Source organism: Peromyscus eremicus, chromosome 20, assembly GCF_949786415.1.
Source record: "Peromyscus eremicus chromosome 20, PerEre_H2_v1, whole genome shotgun sequence".
Taxonomy (NCBI): domain Eukaryota; kingdom Metazoa; phylum Chordata; class Mammalia; order Rodentia; family Cricetidae; genus Peromyscus; species Peromyscus eremicus.
This window is the reverse complement of record NC_081436.1, coordinates 19,091,141-19,113,222: the sequence shown is the minus strand read 5'-3', so window position 1 is coordinate 19,113,222 and position 22,082 is coordinate 19,091,141. Positions and strand designations below refer to the sequence as shown.

The 22,082-nt window shown below is 52.4% G+C and overlaps 1 protein-coding gene across 1 annotated transcript in view; it reads left to right on the top strand.

The window, feature by feature from the left end:
* Positions 1-22,082, top strand: part of Parvb (parvin beta) — an 87,651-nt gene that overhangs the window by 52,258 nt on the left and 13,311 nt on the right. The window contains exons 4-8 of the mRNA XM_059247778.1: positions 1,831-1,933; positions 10,014-10,154; positions 11,961-12,076; positions 14,859-14,917; positions 19,357-19,376. Coding sequence (XP_059103761.1) covers positions 1,831-1,933; positions 10,014-10,154; positions 11,961-12,076; positions 14,859-14,917; positions 19,357-19,376 — 439 coding nt within the window. The remainder of the gene's footprint in view (positions 1-1,830; positions 1,934-10,013; positions 10,155-11,960; positions 12,077-14,858; positions 14,918-19,356; positions 19,377-22,082) is intronic.

Here is a 22,082-nt window from a genome sequence, read left to right as displayed (position 1 = left end):
AAAAAAAAAAAAAGAAAAAAAAAGAAAAGAAAAGAAAATGTACCATAGGCTTGCCCACTGGCCACTCTGGTGGAGGCCTTTTCTCAGCTGAGGTTCCTCTTCCCAGGTGACCCTGGCTGTGTCCACTTGACACCAGCCCAGCCAGCAGAGCAGTCGTGGTGACCTCAGCCCACTGACGTGTTTTCATTCCTTATGAAGCGGAGATTGTGCCGCTTTTTTGCACAGAGGAAATCCTTGTTGTGGTTTGCAGCCCCCAGTGTGAGAACATACCTTAGGCCCTTGGGCAGAGGACAAGCAGGCATCTAGGATATGCCCCTTGCAACCTGTTTCCTCCAGTCAGGCCCTGCCCAGAGATGGACAGCCCAGTGGTCAGAGAACACAGGCCAGACTGGAGCCCAGTCAACCAGAGAGCTGGAGAGGGCGCCAACTCTCCCCCTGCCCCTCGGAAGACGTTTTGACACATCCACAGAGCTACAAGGCTGGGTGGCCCTTCACCCTAGCCACATGTGACTCATTAGCTCTGAGATCCCTGTGAATAATGATCTGGTTCAGTCTCCTGCGGTCCCTTGGAAGCTGGTCAGGACTTGAGGGGACTTGGCTTTGTTGCCAATTTCTCGGTCACTGCTTTCTTAGAGAATGACAAGACACTGTGCATTCGGATTTGTGCACTTTGATCCTTCTGAGAGTGGCCACAGACCTCTACCTCCCAGAGGCTCAGGGGTCCAATTAGATAGCTTAATCCACTTTGCTGGCATGGGAAAGTCACAGTCTGAGGGTCACGGCTGCAGCCTGGGCAGGTATCTGTTTTATTCTGGGTGGGATGGTGAGCAAGCATTGTCCTTGGGAAGCCCTCTGTCCCAGAGACGATGAACAGTGCAGGGGGCGTGCTTCGACAGTGTGCCCTCCCAGTGTGTTGAGTGGAAAAACCTATTAAGAGAAGCCTTCTGGGGAAGGTGGGTCTGGAAAAATAGAAGCGGAGAACTTGACCATGAGTGTTCCCAGCGGCTTGACGGACAGAAAGTGACACTGCTCAGCTGTCCAGCAATGGAGGGAGACAGAGAAGATGTACATAGATCTGTGTCACGCGGTGGTAAGGTGTTCAGCCGGAAGTGGGGGTGAGGTAGGAGCTGTGACAGGGATGGGCTTCAAACGCCATGTTGAGAGAAGCCAGGTGTGAGGGAGGAGTTTGCATAGTGTGGAATCCCATTGATGGGACTCAGGATCGGGAGATGGAGAGGGGCAGAGCTGCAGGGAGAAGGTCTGGTTTCTGTCCGGGGACAGGATAACATTCTAACGTGGTTGGGGTGACCGTTACAAGCTTGGTGATCCCTGCAGGGTACGCAGGTGGATTCTCCATTGCCTGAACAGTCCGCAGAGTTCAGTGACCAGCAGAGCCAGGCTCGGACCGCTTGCATTAGCCTGGGACTCTGGACTCAGGGCTGCTGAAGTGCAGGCTAGGAGGGGGGTTCATGCTTCATGGCCCCCTTCCCCTTCTCTTCCTAGCACATATTCATTTAGTACCCAGTGCCCAAGTGGAGCTGTAAGCGCTTCTGTTGGGAGATATGTGTCCCCTATTACCGATGGTCCCTGCAGGATCCCAGCCTGCCTGGTCTTGCCAGGGCTCTGTTGGGGACTGTTAGGAAGTCCTAGCTCCATGCATGGGTCTGGCTCTCCACTCGTGCTCTGGCCATGGACCAAGAGATACCTGTTGTCTTCCATGGTTACCAGGCAGGTGTCTGGTAGCCCTTGTGTCTTTGGGCGGCTGCCCGTCTGAGCCTGCTCTGACCCTGCTTTCTCCATCAACTCTGACACGCCTCTCCCCTCCCCCAGGTGCTCCTGGACTGGATCAACGACGTGCTGGCAGAGGAGCGCATCATCGTGAAGCAGCTGGAGGAAGACCTCTACGATGGCCAGGTGCTACAGAAGCTTCTGGGTGAGTGCCAGGACCCCACCATGTGGCACCATCCTCCTTGCCCTGGGCTTTTGGGAACTGACCCAAAGTTTGGTTTATACCTCCTGGTAGCTCTGGCTGTGTTTTCCTTGCTGTCTGTCTCCATGGTTTCTCTGCTGGGTACGCATGGTTTCTCATGGGGCTGCAGCAGGTTTTATTGGATGCTCACACCATGGACCAAGGAAACAGGGTTCAGAGAGGAGCCGTGTCCCTCATCTCATCTCTCTGGCCAGCCTGGTTCCATCCAGTGTTGAGCACTTTTAGGATGGGACGCGGCAGAAGGTGGGTCTCCAACAAACCCCATATGAGGGAATTTATCATTGTCCTCACTCATACTTCCAGGCTTTACTGTCTCCAAGTTCTGGCTGAGGATGATTGAGCGTGTCCTCAAGATAGACTGATGGAAGGAAAGATGGACAGGTGGGCAGCCTCTCCATCAAATATTACTGAGCCTTGCTGAAGGCTGGGTTCTAGGTCAGTGACTGCTGAAGCAGACATCCCTCTACCCTGCCCTTCCAGAGGGTGTGGTCTGTCTGAGCAGACAGTGACAGATGCAGTGGATCTAGAGAGTATAAAGGCCATACAGTTGTCATATCATATGGCCAGAATGGGTGGCCTTACCAAGCGCTGGGGTCTGAGCTCCTGGGGAAAAATAAGGGAATAATGACCAGAATACTAGAGAAGGATGAAGTCAGGGGTGAGGTATGGTAGGTAGTGCCACGGGATTTATGATGCCTCAGGCTGGTGTGGTGATTCATGCCTGTCATCCTAGCACTTGGGAGGCTGAGGCAGGAGGATTGCTAGTTTAAGGCTAGCCTGGCCTCCATAACAAAAGCCTGTCTCAAATAGAAAAAAAAAAAAATGTGTATGACGCAGCCTTGGGACCAGCTCTTACCTGGGGCTGTTGTTCCCTGGGATGTTGTGAGTGCATCTTGGGGGCTGTGCTATCACCTCCGGGGGAGTCTTGGTGGCTGTGGGATGTGGTGAGGTATTAGCTCTCAGGCTTGCACCGGACTCTTCTCCCTCATCTGTGTGTCAGGTGCCTTGGGCACAGGTCCTGATCGTACAAGTCTTTTCTTATCACAGCAGGTTCTCCCAGCAGCCCAAGGACAGGCCCAGTGACCCAGTGTCTCCAAATGCCTTTTCATCCAGGGCATTTGTGCTATCCCTATTCTTTCCTGACTTCTCCCAACCCCTGCCCCACCTTTTACTCTTCTGTCTCTTATGACATCTTTGAAGGTTTTGGACATCTTGTCCTATAGAAGATGGACCGATATAGATTCATCTGATCACTCTTTTCTTGCTTGCAGTACCTGTGGAGGCCAGAAGAGGGCACCAGATCCCTGGAACTGGAGTTTATAGATGGCTGTGAGATGCCATATGGGTGCTGGGAATTGAACCCAGGTCTTCTAGAAGAGCAGCCAGTGCTCTTAAGCACTGAGTCTTTACTCCAGTCCTGATTGTTCTTTCCTTAGCGTTACAAAGTAATACTTTTTGTGAATCAGAGCCCATGGCTTCACATTGCTGGAGGTGCACAGTGCCAGGCTACTGATAATGATGGGGAAGGTCTGATCCTTAGCCAAGGTAATGGCCAATGAAGGAGGGAATGGTGAGATTATGGGGTGCTGAGTGGCTGGGTGGCCATGATGATCTCTCTGCAGAGCTCACAGCTCAGCAGAGTTCTAGATCCAGCCTCAGTGGTGGAGACTCTGTGGCCAGGTGGAACCTGTTGTGAAGCAGGGAAGGAGGTGGGAATCTGGGGTAAGCTGGGAAGATAGACAGGGCCAGCCCTGGTAGACAAGGGCTTTCATCCTATGTCACAAGAGCCACTGGGAGTTTTGAACAGGGCCATGCCGTGATCTGAGAGAGCCACTGGGAGTTTTGAACAGGGCCATGCAGTGATCTGAGTTGGATTTTACAAAGTTTACCCAGGATCTGAGTTGGATTTTACAAAGTTTACCCAGGCTTCTGGGTGCAGAGTGGGTGGGGAGGAAGGTCTGGAGTTGGAGCTGGGTGTGGCTCAGGATGCCCTGAAATGGCTTCTGAAATGATTCTGGCCAGGGTTTGGAGTGCAGATGTGGACAGATGTTTCGGAGAGTAAAGCTGCCACAGGAGCGGAGGGTGGAGACCAGAGGTATGGACTGAGCAACTAGTGAATGAGTGAAGAGCTGGGGGCCTCATGGGGAGGCTTTGGGGTGTCTACCTGTCCGGAGCCTCATGCTGGGACCAGAGTTATGAGCTCCGGCTGCAGAGTTAGATGGAATGCAACCACTCGGGGGTGGTGTTTAGCACCATGGGCCCAACCGTTCCCCGGAGAGGGGTTGCAAAGTCCTCATTGGACCAAATACCAAATGGTTAAGGGTGAACATGGAAATTTGGTTAAGAATCCCCGTCTTAGAATAAAGTTCTGCCCCTCAGAAATGAAGCTGGAGAGTTGGGATCCTTGGGTAAGGGCACATGTCACTAAGCTGACGGCCTTTGCTTCCTGAGACCTACGTGGTGGAAGGAGAGAACTGACCCCCAAAGCTGTCTTTTGGCTTCTGCACACATACTGCGGCCTGCATGCCTACAGACACAGACGCCCCCACAATCAATCAATTAATTAATAATTTTGTTTAAAGAACACGCTGGACTGTGTGTTTTCACAAATGCCCGGGTTTTAGGGTGGACACCTCAGGGTTCCGGCAGCGCTCTGTAGTGTCTTCCTGTAGGCACTGGCCTGCTGGAAAGAGTGGCACACTCCTGCACAGCGCTGTCTGCGACCAGCTGCTTGCCATGTCTACAAACTGGGCATCTGAGTTTCAGACAGTTGGCTGAGGCCAAGGGAGCACACTGAGCTTCGAATGATGTGTCACGAGGTCCCAGCAGATGGTGAGGCTACCTTGGGTGGTCAGCCTGCCTCCTCTCCTGGGGTTTGAGTGTGGCATCAACTCCACTTCTGTCTGACTCTTGGACTTGGTGATTAGGCTGGCGAGGGTCATGCATGTATATGTGTATGTATGTGTGTTTGCATGTGTGTGTACACAGGTGGATGTGCACATGTGTATGTATGTGTGTTTGCATGTGTGTGTACACAGGTGCCTGTGCACATGTGTATGTATGTGTGTTTGCATGTGTGTGTACACAGGTGCCTGTGCACATGTATGTATGTGTGTTTACATGTGTGTACACAGGTGCGTGTGCACATGTATGTGTGTGTGAGTGGAGGCCAGAGGTCCATGTCAGATGTCTTCCTCAGTTCTCTCCACCTTATTTCTCGAGACACAGTCTCTCACTGAATCGGGAGTTCACCAATTTGGCAAGATTAACTGGCCGGTGAACTCTTGGGATCCTTCCGACTCCACCTCCCCACCCACCCCCATCTGTGCTGGGGTTATAGGTGGGGACTGCCACACCCAGATTTTTCTCTTGGAGCTGAGCTCAGATGTTTATGAGCCACCTGACTTGGGTGCCGGAATATGAACTTGGTTCTCATGACTGAGCAACAAGCACTGCTCTTAACCTCTGACCGTGCCCACTCACCCATGGCAATGCCTTTTCATGGAGCAGTCCTTCAAGCTGGTGCTGAATCTGGGTATCCCGGGACAGGCTCTGGCTTTTCATCAACACTGCCTGTGGTTGGCTGTCAGCCACACTGATGCCTGACCCGGTCCATCTTTGAGAGCAGATGTTGTTGACCTCATGGGCACAGCTTTTGGCTCCCTCTTCAGCTTGCCTGGTAGATGCGGCACTGAGTTGAAGCCACCGTGCCTGTAAATCCCACTCATTGCTTCTCCAGGCTGTGTCGTGTGAGGCTTGAGGCTTGTCCCGCCTCTGCTGTCTGTGTGTTGTGGAGTGCTTGTTATACCCTCTCGTTTGAATATCTCCAGTCGGTACTTGAAGAAGCAGCTTGGAAGCCTCTTCTGTCAAAGTGGTTTGGACAGAGAAAAGGACAATGGGAAGAGTATTCAAGGCTGAAGAGGACGTCAGTCAGCACATCCATGCCTGGTTGCGTGGGCAATGCTGTTTCTGATAAGATGCAATGATGACTCACACGGCCCCTGAGACCAGGGATCCCAGGGGTGACCTTGATGTAGGCGCTGGACTCTCGGGCTTTCCAAAGGCAGAGCTATAAATGAAATAAGAGGCGCTGGCTGAGCAATACGATGTCAGCGGTGGAGCCAGGACTGGTCAAGATGAGGGAGACCCAGCAAAGAAGTCTGGAACCCCACGGAGTGGCACATGGAAGTAGGAAGTATTGTTTTTTTTGCATGGGCGTATACATGAGAGTGTGGGCATATGTTTGCCATAGTGCCCATGTGGAGGTCAGAGGGCAATTCCAGGTACCCTTCCTCCTTCCCCTGTGTGTGAGGCAGGGTCTCTTGCTTACCTCAGCTTGCTCCAGGCTGGATGGTCCACAACCTTCTTCTCTTGCTGCGTCTTCATTCTTGCTCTCCCAGGAATGCTGGGATGCAGATGTGCACACGGACACATCTTGCTCTTTGTGTTGGGGGGAATGCATTTAGGTTCTCATGCTTCATGAAGCAAGCGCGTTACTCGCTGAGCCACGCCCCCAGCCTGAGGAGGTGTTTTGAGTGGATGACGAAGGTAAACGATGAGGGTGGCATGGGCCCTGGATGAACTTGGCCATGTGGGCACTCATCAAGGGTGCCCCCAGGACCCCAGAGGAGCCCCTAATCTTGAGAGGGGATGCTGGAAACAATAGGGGGTTGCTGCAGCAGGCTAGGCTTCAGATTAGCTGGGTTTGTAGCACTTGCCTCAAGGAGGTGGGCAGGGGTGGAATGTCCATGTAGGATGCTGGGGGTCTCCGGGCCAGCCGGTACTCACTGGGACATCCTTAGTCCTGTGTGCCATCACCCTCAGCTACACGCCGCACTCAGGGCTCACCTAGCCTTTCTCAGTCCCTTCCATATTGGTAAGAGGAGGCCATGGTACCTCTGCCACCCCAGCAGTCGGCAGATCAGTTCCTGATGGATGTGCAGAGAAGTCTCTTTTCCCTGCTTTGTGGAATCACTGTGTCATGGAGACCTAAGGCAAGACAACGGGACACAGGACCTGCTTCCTTGGGCTGAGTCATAGCCTCTAATCTCACATTCACATATTGACAGCAGTGCTGGCTAGTTTTTATGTCAACTTGACACTAGCTGGAATCATCTGAGAGGAGGGAACCTCAGCTGAGAAAACGCCTCCGTAAGACCAGACTATAGGCAAGACTATAGGACAGCAATTCTCAACCTGTGGGTCGCAACTCCTTTAGCAAACCCCTATCTCCAAAAATACTTACATTACAATTCATAACAGTAGCAAAATTACAGTTATGAAGCAGTAATAAAAATAATTTTGTGGTTGGGGGTCAGCACAACATGAGGAACTGTATTAAAGGGTCACAGCACTAGGAAGGCTGAGAGCCACTGCTGAGGGCATTTTCTTAATTAGTGAGTAATGTGGGAGGGCCCAGCCTACTGTGAATGGGACCACCTCTGGGCTGGTGGTCTTGAGTCCTGTAAGAAAGCAGGCTGAAGCCAGGCAGTGGTGGTGCAGGCCTTTAATCCCAGAACTTGGGAGGCAGAGGCCGGCAGATCTCTGTGAATTTGAGGCCAGCCTGGTCTACAGAGTGAGTTCCAGGACAGCCAGGATTATGTAGAGAGACCCTGTCTCAAAAAAAGAAAAGAAAAAAAGAAAGCAGGCTGAGCAAGTCATGAGGGGCAAGCCAGTTAGCAGCACCCCTCCACGGCCTCTGCATCAGCTCCTGCCTCCAGGTTCCTGCCCTGCTTGAGTTCCTGTCCTGACTGCTTTTGATGATGGACTATGATTGGGATATATAAGCAAAATAAGCCCTTTTCTCTCAGTTACTTTTGGTCAGAGCAATAGTAGCTCTAACTAAGACAACACCCTAACCCTCAGACCTTAGAATGTGACTGTGTTTTAGAGACACATTTTAAAAAGGAGTAATTCATTGGAAATGAGGTTATGAGGCTTGGCCCTACTGCAGTATGACTGATGTCCTTATGAGAAGAGACTAGCCAGGGGACATGCCGCCTATCTGCCCATCCCAGCACTTGAGATGCTCAGGCGAGAAACTGAGTTCAAGGCCAGCCTTGGCTACATAGGGAGACTGCATCTCATTTTTTTTTTTTAAAGTGTAGCTTAGGAGACAGCTGCACACAGAGGGCCATCCATGTGGGAACACAGAGAAGAAAATAGCCAACACCTTGTCTCAGACCTCTGGGCCCGGGGCTAGAGAATGAGCCTCTGCAGGCCACCACTTAGCTTTACTCCAGCTAGCCCTGACTGATGTGGCTGCCTCCTCTGCCATTCTAGGTGACGTGGCTGGTGGCAGGAGACAAGAGGGCCTGCTGGGTTCTCTTCGTCCCTTCGTCCTTCCCTGGTGTCTGCCCTGTCCTTGGTGGCTGCACCCCTGTGGGCCTAGCTTGTAGTGTATTTTCATGTCACTCACGCGCACGTGCTCAGCTGTGGGTGTCCCTGCTGGGGCCTGCGACACGGGTGACAGGTGGTGAGAATCCGTGGAAGCAGGCACCCTCGTCCCCAGAGGCAGTGTGGAAGCATCAGATTGTTATCTCCATCACACTCACCTCTGCCCTGTGTCTGTCCATGTGTCTTTCTTGGTTGTCACATTCACTGTCTGCCCCCCTACTGAGGGCCTCTCTTGTCTGTATGTCTCCAGCACCCAGTAGCTGTTTGTTGAGTGAACATGTGACTGAGGGGTTGGACCATGTGCAGTAGAAGCCCATGTACCATCTTATCCCGCAGATTGCAGAACTGACCCTTCTAACTGCAGGAGCTAGAAGTTGGGGGCAAGAACACTGAACTCCTGGGCCCAGCTAAAATGTGTGCAGCAGAACTTTGTGGGACCTTATGGGGTTCGTGATCTCAGTGACAATGTGGCTGTTGACAGACCTGCATTCCGGGCTAAGGACATGGAAATCACATTCCAGGAAATTGCCTCCAGTCACCCTGGGTCTGGGCCTTTGCTAGTTGGCAGAGAGAGAAGCCCTGTCAGGAAATATCACATCTTGGAATTAAAGACTAGGAGGAAACAGGGCTCCCTGCCTTCAGCAGGAGCCCCGGAACGCTGGCTGCTGTATCTGTGGCTACCTGCTCTCACCTGCTGCCTCCCCCATTCCCAAAGGAAATTGAAGGCGGCTGGGTCTCCGTCTGGGTAATTGAATCCTGAGTGAATGTGACAATTCTCGTCCAGGCTCCTCCGGAGTGCTTCCTGCCTGCTCTTAAAAAAACGACACAGTCACAAACTCGGCAAATCTCTAATCAAACTTCTTGCGGTGTGAAAATGTTAGAGACCAGAGAAGGACCTGGGAGTGCAGGGAAGCATCGCTGAGATTTTCTTTTTGTGTTTATTGAAATTTGAAGTCTGGGACCCTACCGGGACACCTCCCCTTCCCACACTCTCTGCAGCCACCCTCTGTAGCCGACCCAGTAACTTCCTCTTCCTCATCCCCGTACTGCACCTTTTGCTTTTATTTGTAAATTATTATTATTATCATTATAATTCTTATCAATTGCCCGTGGTTCTTCATCTATGTTGCGCAGCTTTGTGAGATTTTCCCTACCCATGCTGGCCTGTCAACTGGTATTGTCACTGTCAGGCCTTATTCAGGCAGCCAGGTGGTTGAGATTTCACGGGTGTAGCTTCCCAGGCACACCTAGAAGGTACGAGCTGGCATCAGGCCAGAGGACAACTTTGAAGCAGCTCTGTCCTTCCTCTGTGCCTTTCGGTGCCTGACTGCCACCATAACCGTGCTTGGCCCCCAGTGGCATCTTGAAGGATTCTTTTCCAGGTCATAAGCTGTTCCTGAGTGCCTGTTTCATCCTTAACTGCCCCTTCTCTTGTAGTATAACTTTCTCTCAGTAGAAATGGCTTCCCAAGGCCAGAGCTTCCTGGCTTAACACTGCACCGCGGGGCCAGGGATTTGGGCTAAGACGCCGGGTCCCCCTGGTGCCCCTGTTCCAGCCAGGGCACAGATGGCTCCAGCTCCTTCCGCTTGGACACTCTTGCCTCATGACCTTGTCCTTGTCTCCACAGAAAAGCTGGCACACTGCAAGCTGAACGTGGCTGAGGTGACGCAGTCGGAGATCGGGCAGAAGCAGAAGTTGCAGACGGTCCTCGAAGCTGTGCAAGACCTGCTTCGGCCCCATGGCTGGCCACTGCGCTGGAATGTGGACTGTGAGTGGCCTCTGTGTGGGGAGGGAGCGTTGGAAGCAACCATCCATCTTGTTTTCAATCATCTTGTCTTTCCATCTTGTCTTCAATCATCCAACGATAGCCCTGTGGTTAAAAAACCAGTGCACCCTCTTGACCGGTTCTGCCAGGGGCCAGGTGGCAGAGGAGAGGTCTGGGAAGCTAGGGTGGAGAGCGCACAGCTAAGGGCACAATCACACACCAGAGCTCTGCCTCCCCACCCCCTTACACCGCTCCCACCCCCGACCCCCCTCTCCCACCCTACTACCGTGGTTCAGCTCTAGGATTCTCATTTGCTCACGTTTATTTGTTTATTTTGTGTGGGTCTGAGTGCACGTGTGTGGAGGCCAGAGGTCAGCCTCATGCAGCATTCCTCAGGAGAAACATGCACCTTGTTAGTTTTGAGGTTAGGGTTTCTCACTGAGACCTGCAGCTAGCTCACCAGTGAGGCAGGGCTGGCTGGTCAGTGAACTCGGGTTCCTTCTGTCCCTAGCTACCCTGTGCTGGGATTACTAGCATGTGCTACCACAGGTGGTTTTTTAAAAACTCCAACTTGAATCCTCATGCTTGTGTGGCCAACATTTTATGGACTGAGACACCTCCTCAGACCTTGTATTGTTTTTAAGAGTCTCGTGTAGCCCAGGCTAGCCCTCGGACTCACTATGTAGCCAAAGCTGGCCTTTAAGCCCCGATTCTCCTATCTCCACCTCCTGAATGCTGGGATTATATGCCTGGTCCAAGGAGTTTTTGTCGAGACTTGATACCAAACACCCAGGGTAGAGCCATATAGGGGTGGCCTACTGAGGCAGGTGCCAAGGAGCCCATGCTAGCTCAGGAATGTCATTTGTCAGCTGGTTTGAGGGGTTTGTGGCATCAGAGTTCATAGCCCAGAGGGAGCAGAAGGGCATGAGCTGACTGAAAAAGCTGATGGCATCTGTCATGTCCCTGTCCCCACCTCCTCTGGCTCCTTGCAAGGCAGGTGTGATGTGATATGGTGCCAGAGCCTGCCCTTCATGGCCAGGGCTCTGTGGTCTGCATAGGGAGCTTGGATCTTGGCTATAGAGATGGGACTGACTCTGCCCCTCGTTTCTTGGCATGACGTTGAGTAGACCCATCCTTCTAGCCTAAGAGCTGGGGCTGTGGGTAGGAGGTGCCTGACCAGCTGCAAATCCCTCCACAGATTTGCTGTAGCCTGGCCTGAAACTTTACATTCAGGGAGAGTCAGAGCAGGCAGCCAGGACCGATTGGGCCTAGAGCAGCTCCTGCCCTTGTCACCCACCCCTTTGGGGACAGCTGATTGTGTAGCAGCAGAAGTTTGGCCAGTGCCAATGATAATGACATGTGTCATTGTGGTGGGTATGTGGCTATGACCTGTCCTTCTCCCCGAAACCTGCGATTCTCTGCTTTAAAAAACATGATGCTTTTAAAAGTGGCTGCCAGGACCAGGCATAGTGACACACACCTTTAATCCTAGCACTCGGGATGCTGAGGCAGGTGGATCAGTGTGTGTTTGAGGCCAGCGGTTCTAGGCCAGCTATGACTACATAGTGAGACCCTGATTTGTCCCTCCCCCCCCCAAAAAAAAAGAACATGGTTGTCAAGTTGCCTTGGGCCAACAAGAAAGAATAGAGAGAAGCCAGGCAGAAGTCCCCTGGGGCCTTATCAGCCTTCTCTGTCTGAGGTCCTTTTGCCCTTCCTCAGAGGTCTCCTTGAGACATACCCTTAAGATGGTTCCCTGGTCTCTACTGCATCTGACCTGAGGCCTCTGTTTCTTCCCTCTCCACCCCAAAGCTATCCATGGAAAGAACCTGGTGTCCATTCTTCACCTCCTCGTCTCCCTGGCCATGCACTTCAGGGCCCCCATCCACCTTCCTGAGCACGTGACTGTGCAGGTGGTGGTCGTCCGGGTGAGTATACACTGGGCCATCCCTTTGCCCGTCTCTCTGTTGGCGAGGCAAGCTGACTTTTTCTCCCTGTAGTTTTCCAGGAGACTACCTTGTATTTTTCCCCTCTTGATAAAATGCGTATCTCACCCTGGCTCTTTGAGAAATGATTGGAGCGGGAACAATGGCCTTGATTTGAAGAGTGGCACACGGGTGTTGAGGTTTAATTTCCCAGATTTCTGAAAAGAACGTTCATTTCTCTCCAAAGCCACCGAGTCAGAATTCAATCCCCTTGAATGTGCTTATTACTCACTGGAGGAGGCTGTGACCGGCAGAGTGAAATAGACACCCAAATTAAAGGCTCTCTACATTTGCTCCGTATTATAAGCCATCATTCTCCATTATCTCTTTTTTTAGGTTCATTTCTCTTGATTTACTTGGAGAAGGGAGCCAGGACCTGGGGTCCTGGTAATGGGGCCAGGCGTGGATTTGCCATGCATACTGTCCTGTTTTTTAGCCTTTCAAGCACACAGATGCTGGCCCGACTTAGTTCCTGTGCACAATTTCACCGTGCATTACATTTAAACATGTATTAAGCACCTAGTGGGTGCCAGGCCTGTGCCTGAACTTGTGGGAACCCTGAGTGAGGAAAACCCATGTGGCCTGGAAGAGCCGCCATGTCTGCCACAGGGCTGAGGTCACAGTTGGGACCTGCATGTCGTTGGTGTTTATGTTCCCGGAGACACCCAGCTTCTCTCTGTTCTCTGGATTTTTAACTTATCTGTTCTGTGGTCTGTGGCCCATGACAACCTGGCTGAGCCTGTGTTTTCTGAAGCTGTTCTGACCTCTCTGCTGCTCTGGGAGCTTAGCTGTACCCTGCCGGGAAGGCCCTTTCTGACATTAAGTGAAGGTCACCTGCCATTCCTCCCTGCTTCCTTCCCAATCAGGATGTTTGTGGTCAGCGAGAGTGACGCAGACCCAGGGGGACCATTCCTGTGGCCCTAGTCTTGGCTGCTGGTTCATAGGCAGCAGGCCGGGAAAGGCTTCCCAAGGACACATGGGGAAAACGGTTCCTAAACCTACCTACGTCAGCCCCAGGCCCCAAGAGTGCTGAGCGGGCTCACTGTCCGGGTATTTCCTTTCAGTCTCACACGTTGGTCCAAGACAAGCTTGGATTTTTGGAAAGTCTGACCGCTCCCAGCAAGCACCCTCCAGCATTCGGTGCCTTGACCAGGGTTCCTGAGTTGTCTGTGCAAAGCCCAAAGTAGAAGGGACCGGGTGAGGAAGTCCAGCTAGATGGCAGCTTCTCAGAAATAGCACCCCAAGCTCAGTTCAGAGCTTCTTTCTGCCTCGCCTGAGGTCCTCTGGGCTGTCCGTAACCCACTATCTACTTAGAGATGAAGCAAAGCATGGCACATGGCATTTCATGGCTGGAATGCATGAAGGCCAAGCCTTGCTTACCCCCAGCAGCGGAAGCTTTGGGCAGGTCTTTTGATTTATCAGGGTTGCCTTGATTTCCCTACAAACTCGGGATGATGGTGCTAACCATACAATTATCCAGCTCTCAGTTTACCAGTGATTTCCCCAATGCCCAGCAACTAATAGACACCTCATTCATGCTTAGCCTGCAAATAAGTGAACTAAATACCTAGAGTCTTTTGGTGGGCTCTCGAGTGTCATTTGTCGTGAGGCTGGAGGTGAGCCAAGCTGCTGTTACTTTTGGGGTTTTGTTTGTTTGTTTTGTTTTTAAAGATTTTATTTACTTATTATGTATACAGTGTTCTGCCTGCAAGCCAGAAGAGGGCACTAGATCTCATTACAGATGGCTGTGAGCCACCTTGTGGTTGCTGGGAATTGAACTCAGGACCTCTGAAAGAGCAGCCAGTGCTCTTAACCTCTGAGCCATCTCTCCAACCCGCTGTTACTTGTTAATAAGAATGAGTCTACAAGATCCCTGGAGGTCAGCTCAGGGAAGAGTGTGAGGGGCTCCTGGTTAGGACAGATTCCTGTGGTTCTGGTTACTTTGGCTGGCCTCTGGGATCTCCCGGTGTCTATGGGCTGCCGTCCACCATCCCCTGGGCTCTCTTCCTGGCTGTGTGCCTGCCAGGGTTGCTGGGGTGAAGCGCCACTAACTGGGGGCTTCGAGTGGTGGTGGATTTCTTCTCGAAGCACTGCTGGCTTCATTCAGGGAAGCAGTGGTCCTTTTTGCCCTGTTCTGCTTCTGCTGGCTGCCTTTAGTGTCCCGGGTTCATGGCCGTGGTCCTCCGTTTCTGCTCTTCCGTTTTTCAAGAGTGCCGCTCACCCCAGCTTCAGAGTTCGTCACTCATCACTACTCATCTCTGTGTGGCCCCTCTTCGCTGGTGTTGGAAGCCACTAAGGAAAAGCAAGTTCTGAGGTCCTAGACATGTTGGGGGCCTTCTGTGTGGGCCATTACCCACATGTTCTTTCTCTGGTGCCTCCCCAGCACGTGAACTTCCTGACTACCATGTCCCCTGCCCCAGCTGCAGAATATGAGCTTTATTGGGTGGGTCTTGCCTGGGATGTTTCTCTTGAGCCTTGCTTAGTGGCCTTATCCCAGAGCACCATGGAGAACAATTTGAGGACAGTCATAGACCCTGAAAGGGTCTCCCGTGGGATCATCTGGAGTATACCAGGCATGAAGTGTGCACTGGGTATGTGGCCCTTTCTAGGCTGGTATCCTGCCAGGGTCACCCGGGAGGGGATTTCCCATGAGTTCCACGTGTGTTCCCTATGTCGCTCCTGCCCCGTGGTCTGTGTATTGATTTTCTTGCTTTGGGGTTTTCAGAAGCGGGAAGGCCTGCTCCATTCCAGCCATATCTCAGAGGAACTGACCACGACCACAGAGTAAGTGGACGGCGGCTGCCCCTCGGGGTTTCGTACCTCATACCAACTGGCCTCCAGGGACCCATGCCTCATGCGAGCCAGGCCCCAGACTCTGGCTTCTGCCAGGGACACTGGCCTGGATAAGCCTGTATTCCTCTATATTCTTTAGTCCTTGTGTGTGCTTTTATGTGGAGGTACCCTGCCTGTCTCCTTCCTCCACACACTTTCTTCCAGGCTTTCCATGTCTGTCTCTCTCCCCTCAGAGGCTTTCTAATTCCTTATTTTAGAAGGCGAACCAAAGGGATGCTTCAGTCAGTAAAGGGCTTGCTGTGTGAGAATGAGGAACTGATTCTCAGCACCTACATTAAAAAACAAAACAAAAACAATTCAGGTAGGGGGGTACATATCTGTAACCCCATCACTGTGTTGACAGAGACAGGAGAATCTTTGGAGCCCATTGGTCAGCCTGTCTAGCCAAATCAGTGAGCTCCAGGTTCAGTGAAAGACTCTGCCTCAAAAAACAAGGTGGTGAGTCAGTCTCTGACCTCTGCAAATGCGCACACTCGCACATGCACGCACACACACACACACACACACACACACACACACAACACACATACATTACATACAATTGAAAAAATTTAAGCCAGGTGGTGGTGGCACACACCTTGAATCCCAACACTCGGGAGACAGATGCAGGCGAGTCTCTGTGACTTTGAGGCCAGCCTGGTCTACAGAGCTAGTTCCAGGACAGCTAAGGCTACACATAGAAACCCTGTCTCAAAACAACCGCCTCCCCCCAAAAAAAAATTTAAAAGAATGTCAGGTATGTTAGCCCAGGATGGCCATGGAGCCTCTTGTGTCCTGCTTGCTTTCTAGTTTTCCTCTTCACTTGCCAATCACCAGTTGCTCCTTTAGAGGAAGAAACCATGTGACCAGTCAGAACTGTCCTATGGTGGACACTGTGGAGTTCTCTGGTCTCTCTGAGAAAGCTAGAATTTTAAATAGCCTAGAGAAACTCTACCCAAATAACAAACTAGACAGTGTACTGTGTGTGTGGTCCCACAATGCCCCATGGCGGGTCCTAGGAACCCGCCACTTTCGTTCCTCCTGACTAAACCTGTTTCAATGTTTAAAACATCGATGGCGTCCACTAGCCCACTAGCTCCATTCATGGGGATGCTAAGGCTGCGTGTCTATAGCCTTTCGGCAGCTGACTGGCACAGAACCCACTCAAGCGTGGTGAGTGGGCTGCCAGAGAAGCTGAAGATGTGGCAGTGTTCCCTGTGACGGGTGTGTTCTGTCCTGCTCCCTGCAGCCCGTCATGTGAATGGGCTCAACCAGGCAGTTCTGTTAATCTTGCTGTGACTGGTCCTGTGGGGTCTGTATCTGAGGGCTTCCCAGGTCCTGATGGGACCGAGGTAACCTCTCATACTGCCTTTCCTCCTCATGGGCTGGGGCTTCCTCTCTAGTTCCCTGCATGTTCTGAGAAGCTGAGTACCCTCATCCTGACCTAATCCTGGATTCCTGTACCTCACCTTTTATTCTGTGGGTCATCCTGAGCTAGGGATTTGGGGGAACAGACTCCACCTTCTGGCCTTGAGTGGTCAGGGGCCTGTGCAGCTGTGAGAAGCAGCCAAAGCTATCTATTGCCATCTGCACAGGGTGAGGGGGACCAGAGAAGGCAGCAAGAGATGCTGGGGGCTCCACAGTCATCAGGGTGAAACCTGAAAGCAGAGAGAGGTTTGGCCACCAGCTACGTCCAGCACTCTGGGGGCCTGCCGTGTGTCCCGCTGGAGCTGGTCATGGGAGGAGCGGGGGCGGGTGGTGAACATGGTTCCTCTATTCCGGGGCTGGGGAGAAAGCTAGGCTGATGGTTGGGTGGAATGTAAGACCAGGCACAGGGTGGAGGCTTGGGAAGTTCTGTGGCCACAGTGGTGTTTTCAGGCACAGGCGCACACTGTAGTCAGGGGAGGGAGACACATTCGTTGAGCCATTTCTGCTGGATGCCAGACACTTCCATGTAGCCAAGGAAGGAGCTGAGGTTTTTCTAGTCCCTTGTCTGCCCCCTGTCCACCCCCACCCCCCATCCTTGTGGCCACAGGGGCTCTGATGGATCCGTAGAGCATTTGGTGCCTGTGAAAACTGCAGAGAGGCCTTGGGCCATCATGGTCCCTGCAGTGCACCTCTAGATAATCCTTCCTACATCTTCTCTGCTGCATGCACCTCTGGGAATGCACAGGCCTGAGGTTAGTTTGGTGGGTTTTTTGGTTTTTGGAGAAAAGGTCTTACTATGTAGACCAGGCTGGCTTTGAACTCACAGAAATCTGCCTGCCTCTGCCTCCCGAGTACTGAGATCAAAGGTACACACATTACACCGGGCACATTGTTAACACTTAACTCCTAGTTTCCCAGAGGGCTCTCCCTTCAAGAAGCACCTCCCAGCTTGCTGTTCCAGCCAGGTGAATGGCCTTATCATTCCTGTAGCCTTTCAGAATCTTCCTTGTTACCGGCTCTGAGCTGTGGAGGAGAAACTCTGCCCAGGTCCAGACTCAGGGTGTTTGGGTCTGTGTTCTTCATGTGCTGCACATAGTAGGTCTTCCCAGTAAGTATTTAATAAGATGGAGCCCAAGCACTTGCCTACCCTAGAGGTTGGTGCCTAGGGACTGAGTGAATCTCTTAGCTTTAGGAAGGGAGCACATGGGTTGGCAGCTGAGCTTCATAGAAACTCACCCTCATCCTCTGGAAGTTGACTCCAGGACCACGACTCACGGGTCTTTGTGGTGGCTGGGTTAGCTGCAGCCACATCAACTTAGTTTACTTTCCATAGCTGTGATAAACAACCATGACCAGAAGCAACTGAGGGAGGAAATGGCTTATTCCAGTTTACAGTGGTCGTCTGTCACTGAGAGAAGTCAGGGCGGGGAACTCAGGGAATGAACCTGGAGGGAGACACTGGAGCCGAGGTCATGGAAGAGCACCGCTCCCCGGCTTGCTCAACCTGCTTCTCATCCAATCCAGGTCCCAGTCCCAATCAACTCAAAGCGAACCCAAACTCTGGCAGTGTCAACAGCTTAGTGTCTGACGTCTGGGACTCACTGTCTGCTGGACGCCAAGGAGCCTGTGCAGCTTTGCCTCTCTGGCTCTCCCCTCGGCAGCACACACAGCTTGTCTCCTAGGCTCACGCTGACCCCAAGCCGATGTCCTTGGTGGTCATCCCATAGTACTGGCATCTCTAAAATGCTGTGGTCTCCACCCATGGCCTCCTGGCCTCTCTTAGGGACTCTGACCCTACCACGTGTTGCCTTTCTCCGTGACCCCTTCAATCCTGGGTCTTCTGCTGCAGCAGAGGCCGCCCCTTCATCAAGGGCCTCTTTGGGTCTCTCATAGTGCCAGGCTTCAGCTTCTCTCCGTGACCCCTTCATGCCTTCAAAACCAGCACCACCTTACCAAGTTCAGATGCCAGCCCCAGGTACAGCCTTGGCCCCCTCTGAAACACAGCTTCTGTGTCCTGACCCTAAGGAAACGCTTCTCAGATTTTACCTCATCGATGCTGGTTTCTTGTTTATCACAGCTGATTCTTCAGTCCCAGCTGACCAGAGCCAAGGATTACCTTAAAATACTACATAAAAAGCCCCATAGACGGGGTTGGAGAGATGGCTCAGCGCTTAAGAACATGAACTGCTCTTTCAGAGGACCCGGGTTCAATTCCCAGCATCCACACGGTGGCTCACAACTGTCTGTAACTCCAGGATCCAACACCCTCACACAGACATACATACAGGCAGAAGAACAAAAGATTAAAATTAAAATACATTAAAAAGCCCCATAGAGTCTTTGAGGGACTTTCAACATTCCCTCCAAAACTTCACCAGCAAGATTTCCCAGCCTCATTTTCCAAGTTCTCACAGCTCATTAATCTTTAAGCTTCCAAATGGCTTTTCTTCCATGCTTACCCTCTATCTCAGTGGTTCTCAACCTTCCTCAGGCTGTGACCCTTTAATATAGTTCCCCATGTTGTGGTGACCCAACCATAAAGTTATTTTCATTGCTAATTCATAACAGTAATTTTGCTACTATTATGACTCACCATGTAAATATCTGATATGCAGAATGTCTGATATATGACCCTGTGAAAGGGTCATTGGATCCCCCAAAGGGATGCGACTCACAGATTGAGAAACACTTCTCTATCCGATGGCCATGGCTATGAGACAATTTGATCAGAACCAATATACTCCTATGTCCCATCATCCATTATATCTGTTCTCTCTAAATGGCACATCAGGGTGGTCACTGTGTCAGGAAAGAGGGCACTATCTGAATGCTGATGTCAGTCATCTCTACACGCCCCTCCCTGGGCAGTCCCTGAGGTTGGGGGCTGGGTCTGATTGGCTCTACCTGTCTCCTTCTTAAGACTTGGTCCAAGTCACCATCTGACACTTTGTTCTTGTTCACAGGCTTATGATGGGCCGGTTTGGTAAGTACCCTGGTTTGGGGTGGGACACACTGAGACCCGTGGGCACACAGGGGCCAACCCAGAAAGCTCTGGGGTTCTCAAGGTCATGCTTGTGAACTTGGGCAGGAGGGGTGAGGCTGGAGGGAGGGAGGAGTCCAGCCTGGAGAATGTCTCTAGCTTACCTACAGGGAGCGAGAGAGGAAAGGAGGTAATTACCCACTCACCTGACCCTGTTCCCTGGGCAAGAGAGGGCAGACAAAGAGACCAAAAACCTGTGTGCATTTAAACCCTTGGAAGTAGAAGCCTGGCTCCTGGCTTAGGTAGGGATGTGGGCAGTTCAAAACAGAAAGCCCTTGGCCATAATAGTGTTCCCCAGCCAGCAGGGAGGTGAGGGAAAAAACAAAAAAGCAAACCAAAACAAAACCCAAAAAGCCAGAAGTCAGTTAGAAGCTCCCAGCTCATTTCCAGATGTATACCTGACACTGGGAAATCTTTGGGGGTCAGGTGCCTCCTCCAAACCCTCAAAGATCACTCTTCTCTAACCTGGAGGTTATAAAGAAGGGACAAAGGATATGAATCACCACCCTGGAGAGCGGACACAGCTCTGGCAGCCTAGAAGGTCTTGAGTCTGAGAGAACGCTGTAGCCACGTGGCCCCTGATCCTTTTCCAGTGGGCAGGTGCTATGGCTGCTGGGAAAATTCACAGGCTTTTCATCATGTTGTTAAAGCTACTCAGCTCTCCCGCTTCCTTCCTGGTCTTTAGTGTGACTGTTACTAAACACAAAATAAAGGAAGGTGGAAAGGAGCCTCTGTTCAGTCTGTGAAGGAGAGGCAGGGTGGAGGCAGACATGGGTCCGTGTGGGACCCCTGCCCCTGTCCAGGTACAGGCTAGTTTAGAGACATGTCTCTCCCTGTAGCCTCTACACGGAGGAGGCTCTGAACCCCTGGGGATCGCAGAGGCGGGAAGATGACAAACGGGGGACCCGAGAGTGCGTGTCTGAGTGTGGAACTGTCACTTCTGTGTTTGGGTTGGCCCTGTTTCAGGTTCAGAGGATTTGAGAAGAGTTGGCTTGGTTGTGGGGGGGGGGGAGGTGAGCCTGGGTTGGTATCTTGGGAGCCCCGGCCAGTGGGAAGAGCACCTGGTCAGGTGCGCAGGGTGTGGCTCCCAAGGAGAGAGCCAGGTGCGCCAGGACTCCGCCACAGTGCTGGGGGACATCTGAGGCCAGGCCTCGGAGGCTGTACTCACTTCACTTCTCACGTGCTCTGGCGAAAGATGAAACAGACTATTAGCCAGTGACAGGCAATTAGTTTCGCCCCCGCCTTGTGCTTCTGCTGACGCAAAGAGGTCTCCTAGTTACGCGCCTGACAGCCTCAGCCTTGGTGCAGTGAATCCCTGGGCTCCCAGACATCCTCTTGGCGGTGGGGGGTGGGGACTGTGGCACTTGGCTGTCCCAGGATTTCTGGTCACATCTGGCTTCAGTGCTCTGCCAGGGTCTGGCCACACATGCCACAGTGTCCCCTGCCATGTTGGTTTCTACGGAGTCCTCAGCTTCTTCGAACATTGCTAGGCCCGAGGAAGGTCCCAAGTACCCCTTGTCATATCTGTTTCCTGTCCACTGTCCCTACAGTGGCCTCTAAGGACATCCCAGACATCCCATCCCCTGTGGCCTCCTTGATTTTTTTTTTAACCTCCTGAGTGTCCGGGCCCAGCCCCGTGGCTCCCTCGCTTCCACTGCTTTCCAGCCACGAGACCCTCCTGCTAAATTACCCATGGTTCCCTCTTGCATTGGCTTATCTATCACTCACCAGGGATCCCCTGCCACAAACCAGCATACACTGGTCCTGCTACCTCAGGTTGTCTGCGCAGCTTTACCTTTCTGGCTCTCCGCACACACAGCTTGTCTCCTAGGCTTGCTCTGACCCCAAGCCATACTTGCCGATGTCCTTGGTGGTCATAATAATCGGTCACACTTATAGCCCTACTCCTAGGAGCCTCAGTGTTGGCGTGTACGCTCCCCTGCCCCAGGACAGTGGGCAATTGCTGTTTGCCATTACATCCAATGGCCTCTTCCTTTGCTCGGGACTCTAGAAGTATCCTGGAGGCAGCCGCTCACCCCAAGCCTGCATGATCTCAGCAGCCCTCCCTGAACCACTGTCTCTTGTGAGGAGGGTCCCAGACAGCATGCCGACCCCCTAGGCTGAGCCTTGCTGGACCCAGTTCCCTCAGCCTGCTTGGCCTTCAAGTGTTGTGTGCAGGGGTAGCAGCCCCTCTCTGGTCACCCTTCCGTCATTCCAGCAGATAAAGGGGTGCCCAGCTTCCTCCCATCAGCATCTTGTCCTGGCTGAGGTGGGAGCAGGTTTTTCTCTCCCTGGAAACAAGTCTCCTGGGAGCTGGGAGGTTAGAGCCTGGTCTCCATAGCAACGGCTTTGCCAGTTGCCTTTTCTCTAGCTGGTGGCCCTTCCTCCCCAGTTCCCCGACTCAGGAGCCCTTTCTGACGCTGTCAGGATGGGATGGGCAAGACCAGAAGCATCTTCGTCCCACACTCAGTTTGCTGTGATCCAGTCTCCTCCCTTCACCTCTCCACTAGAACCCGTGCTAAAACTCTAACCTGGGGTTCACACCCCTGTTCGCACCCCCTGGTCACTGTGCACCCAGGGTGCTGCACTGAACGATGATGCAGCTCCCGGTCAGCCTCTCCCCACCCAGGCCACCCTGCTCTTAAATCA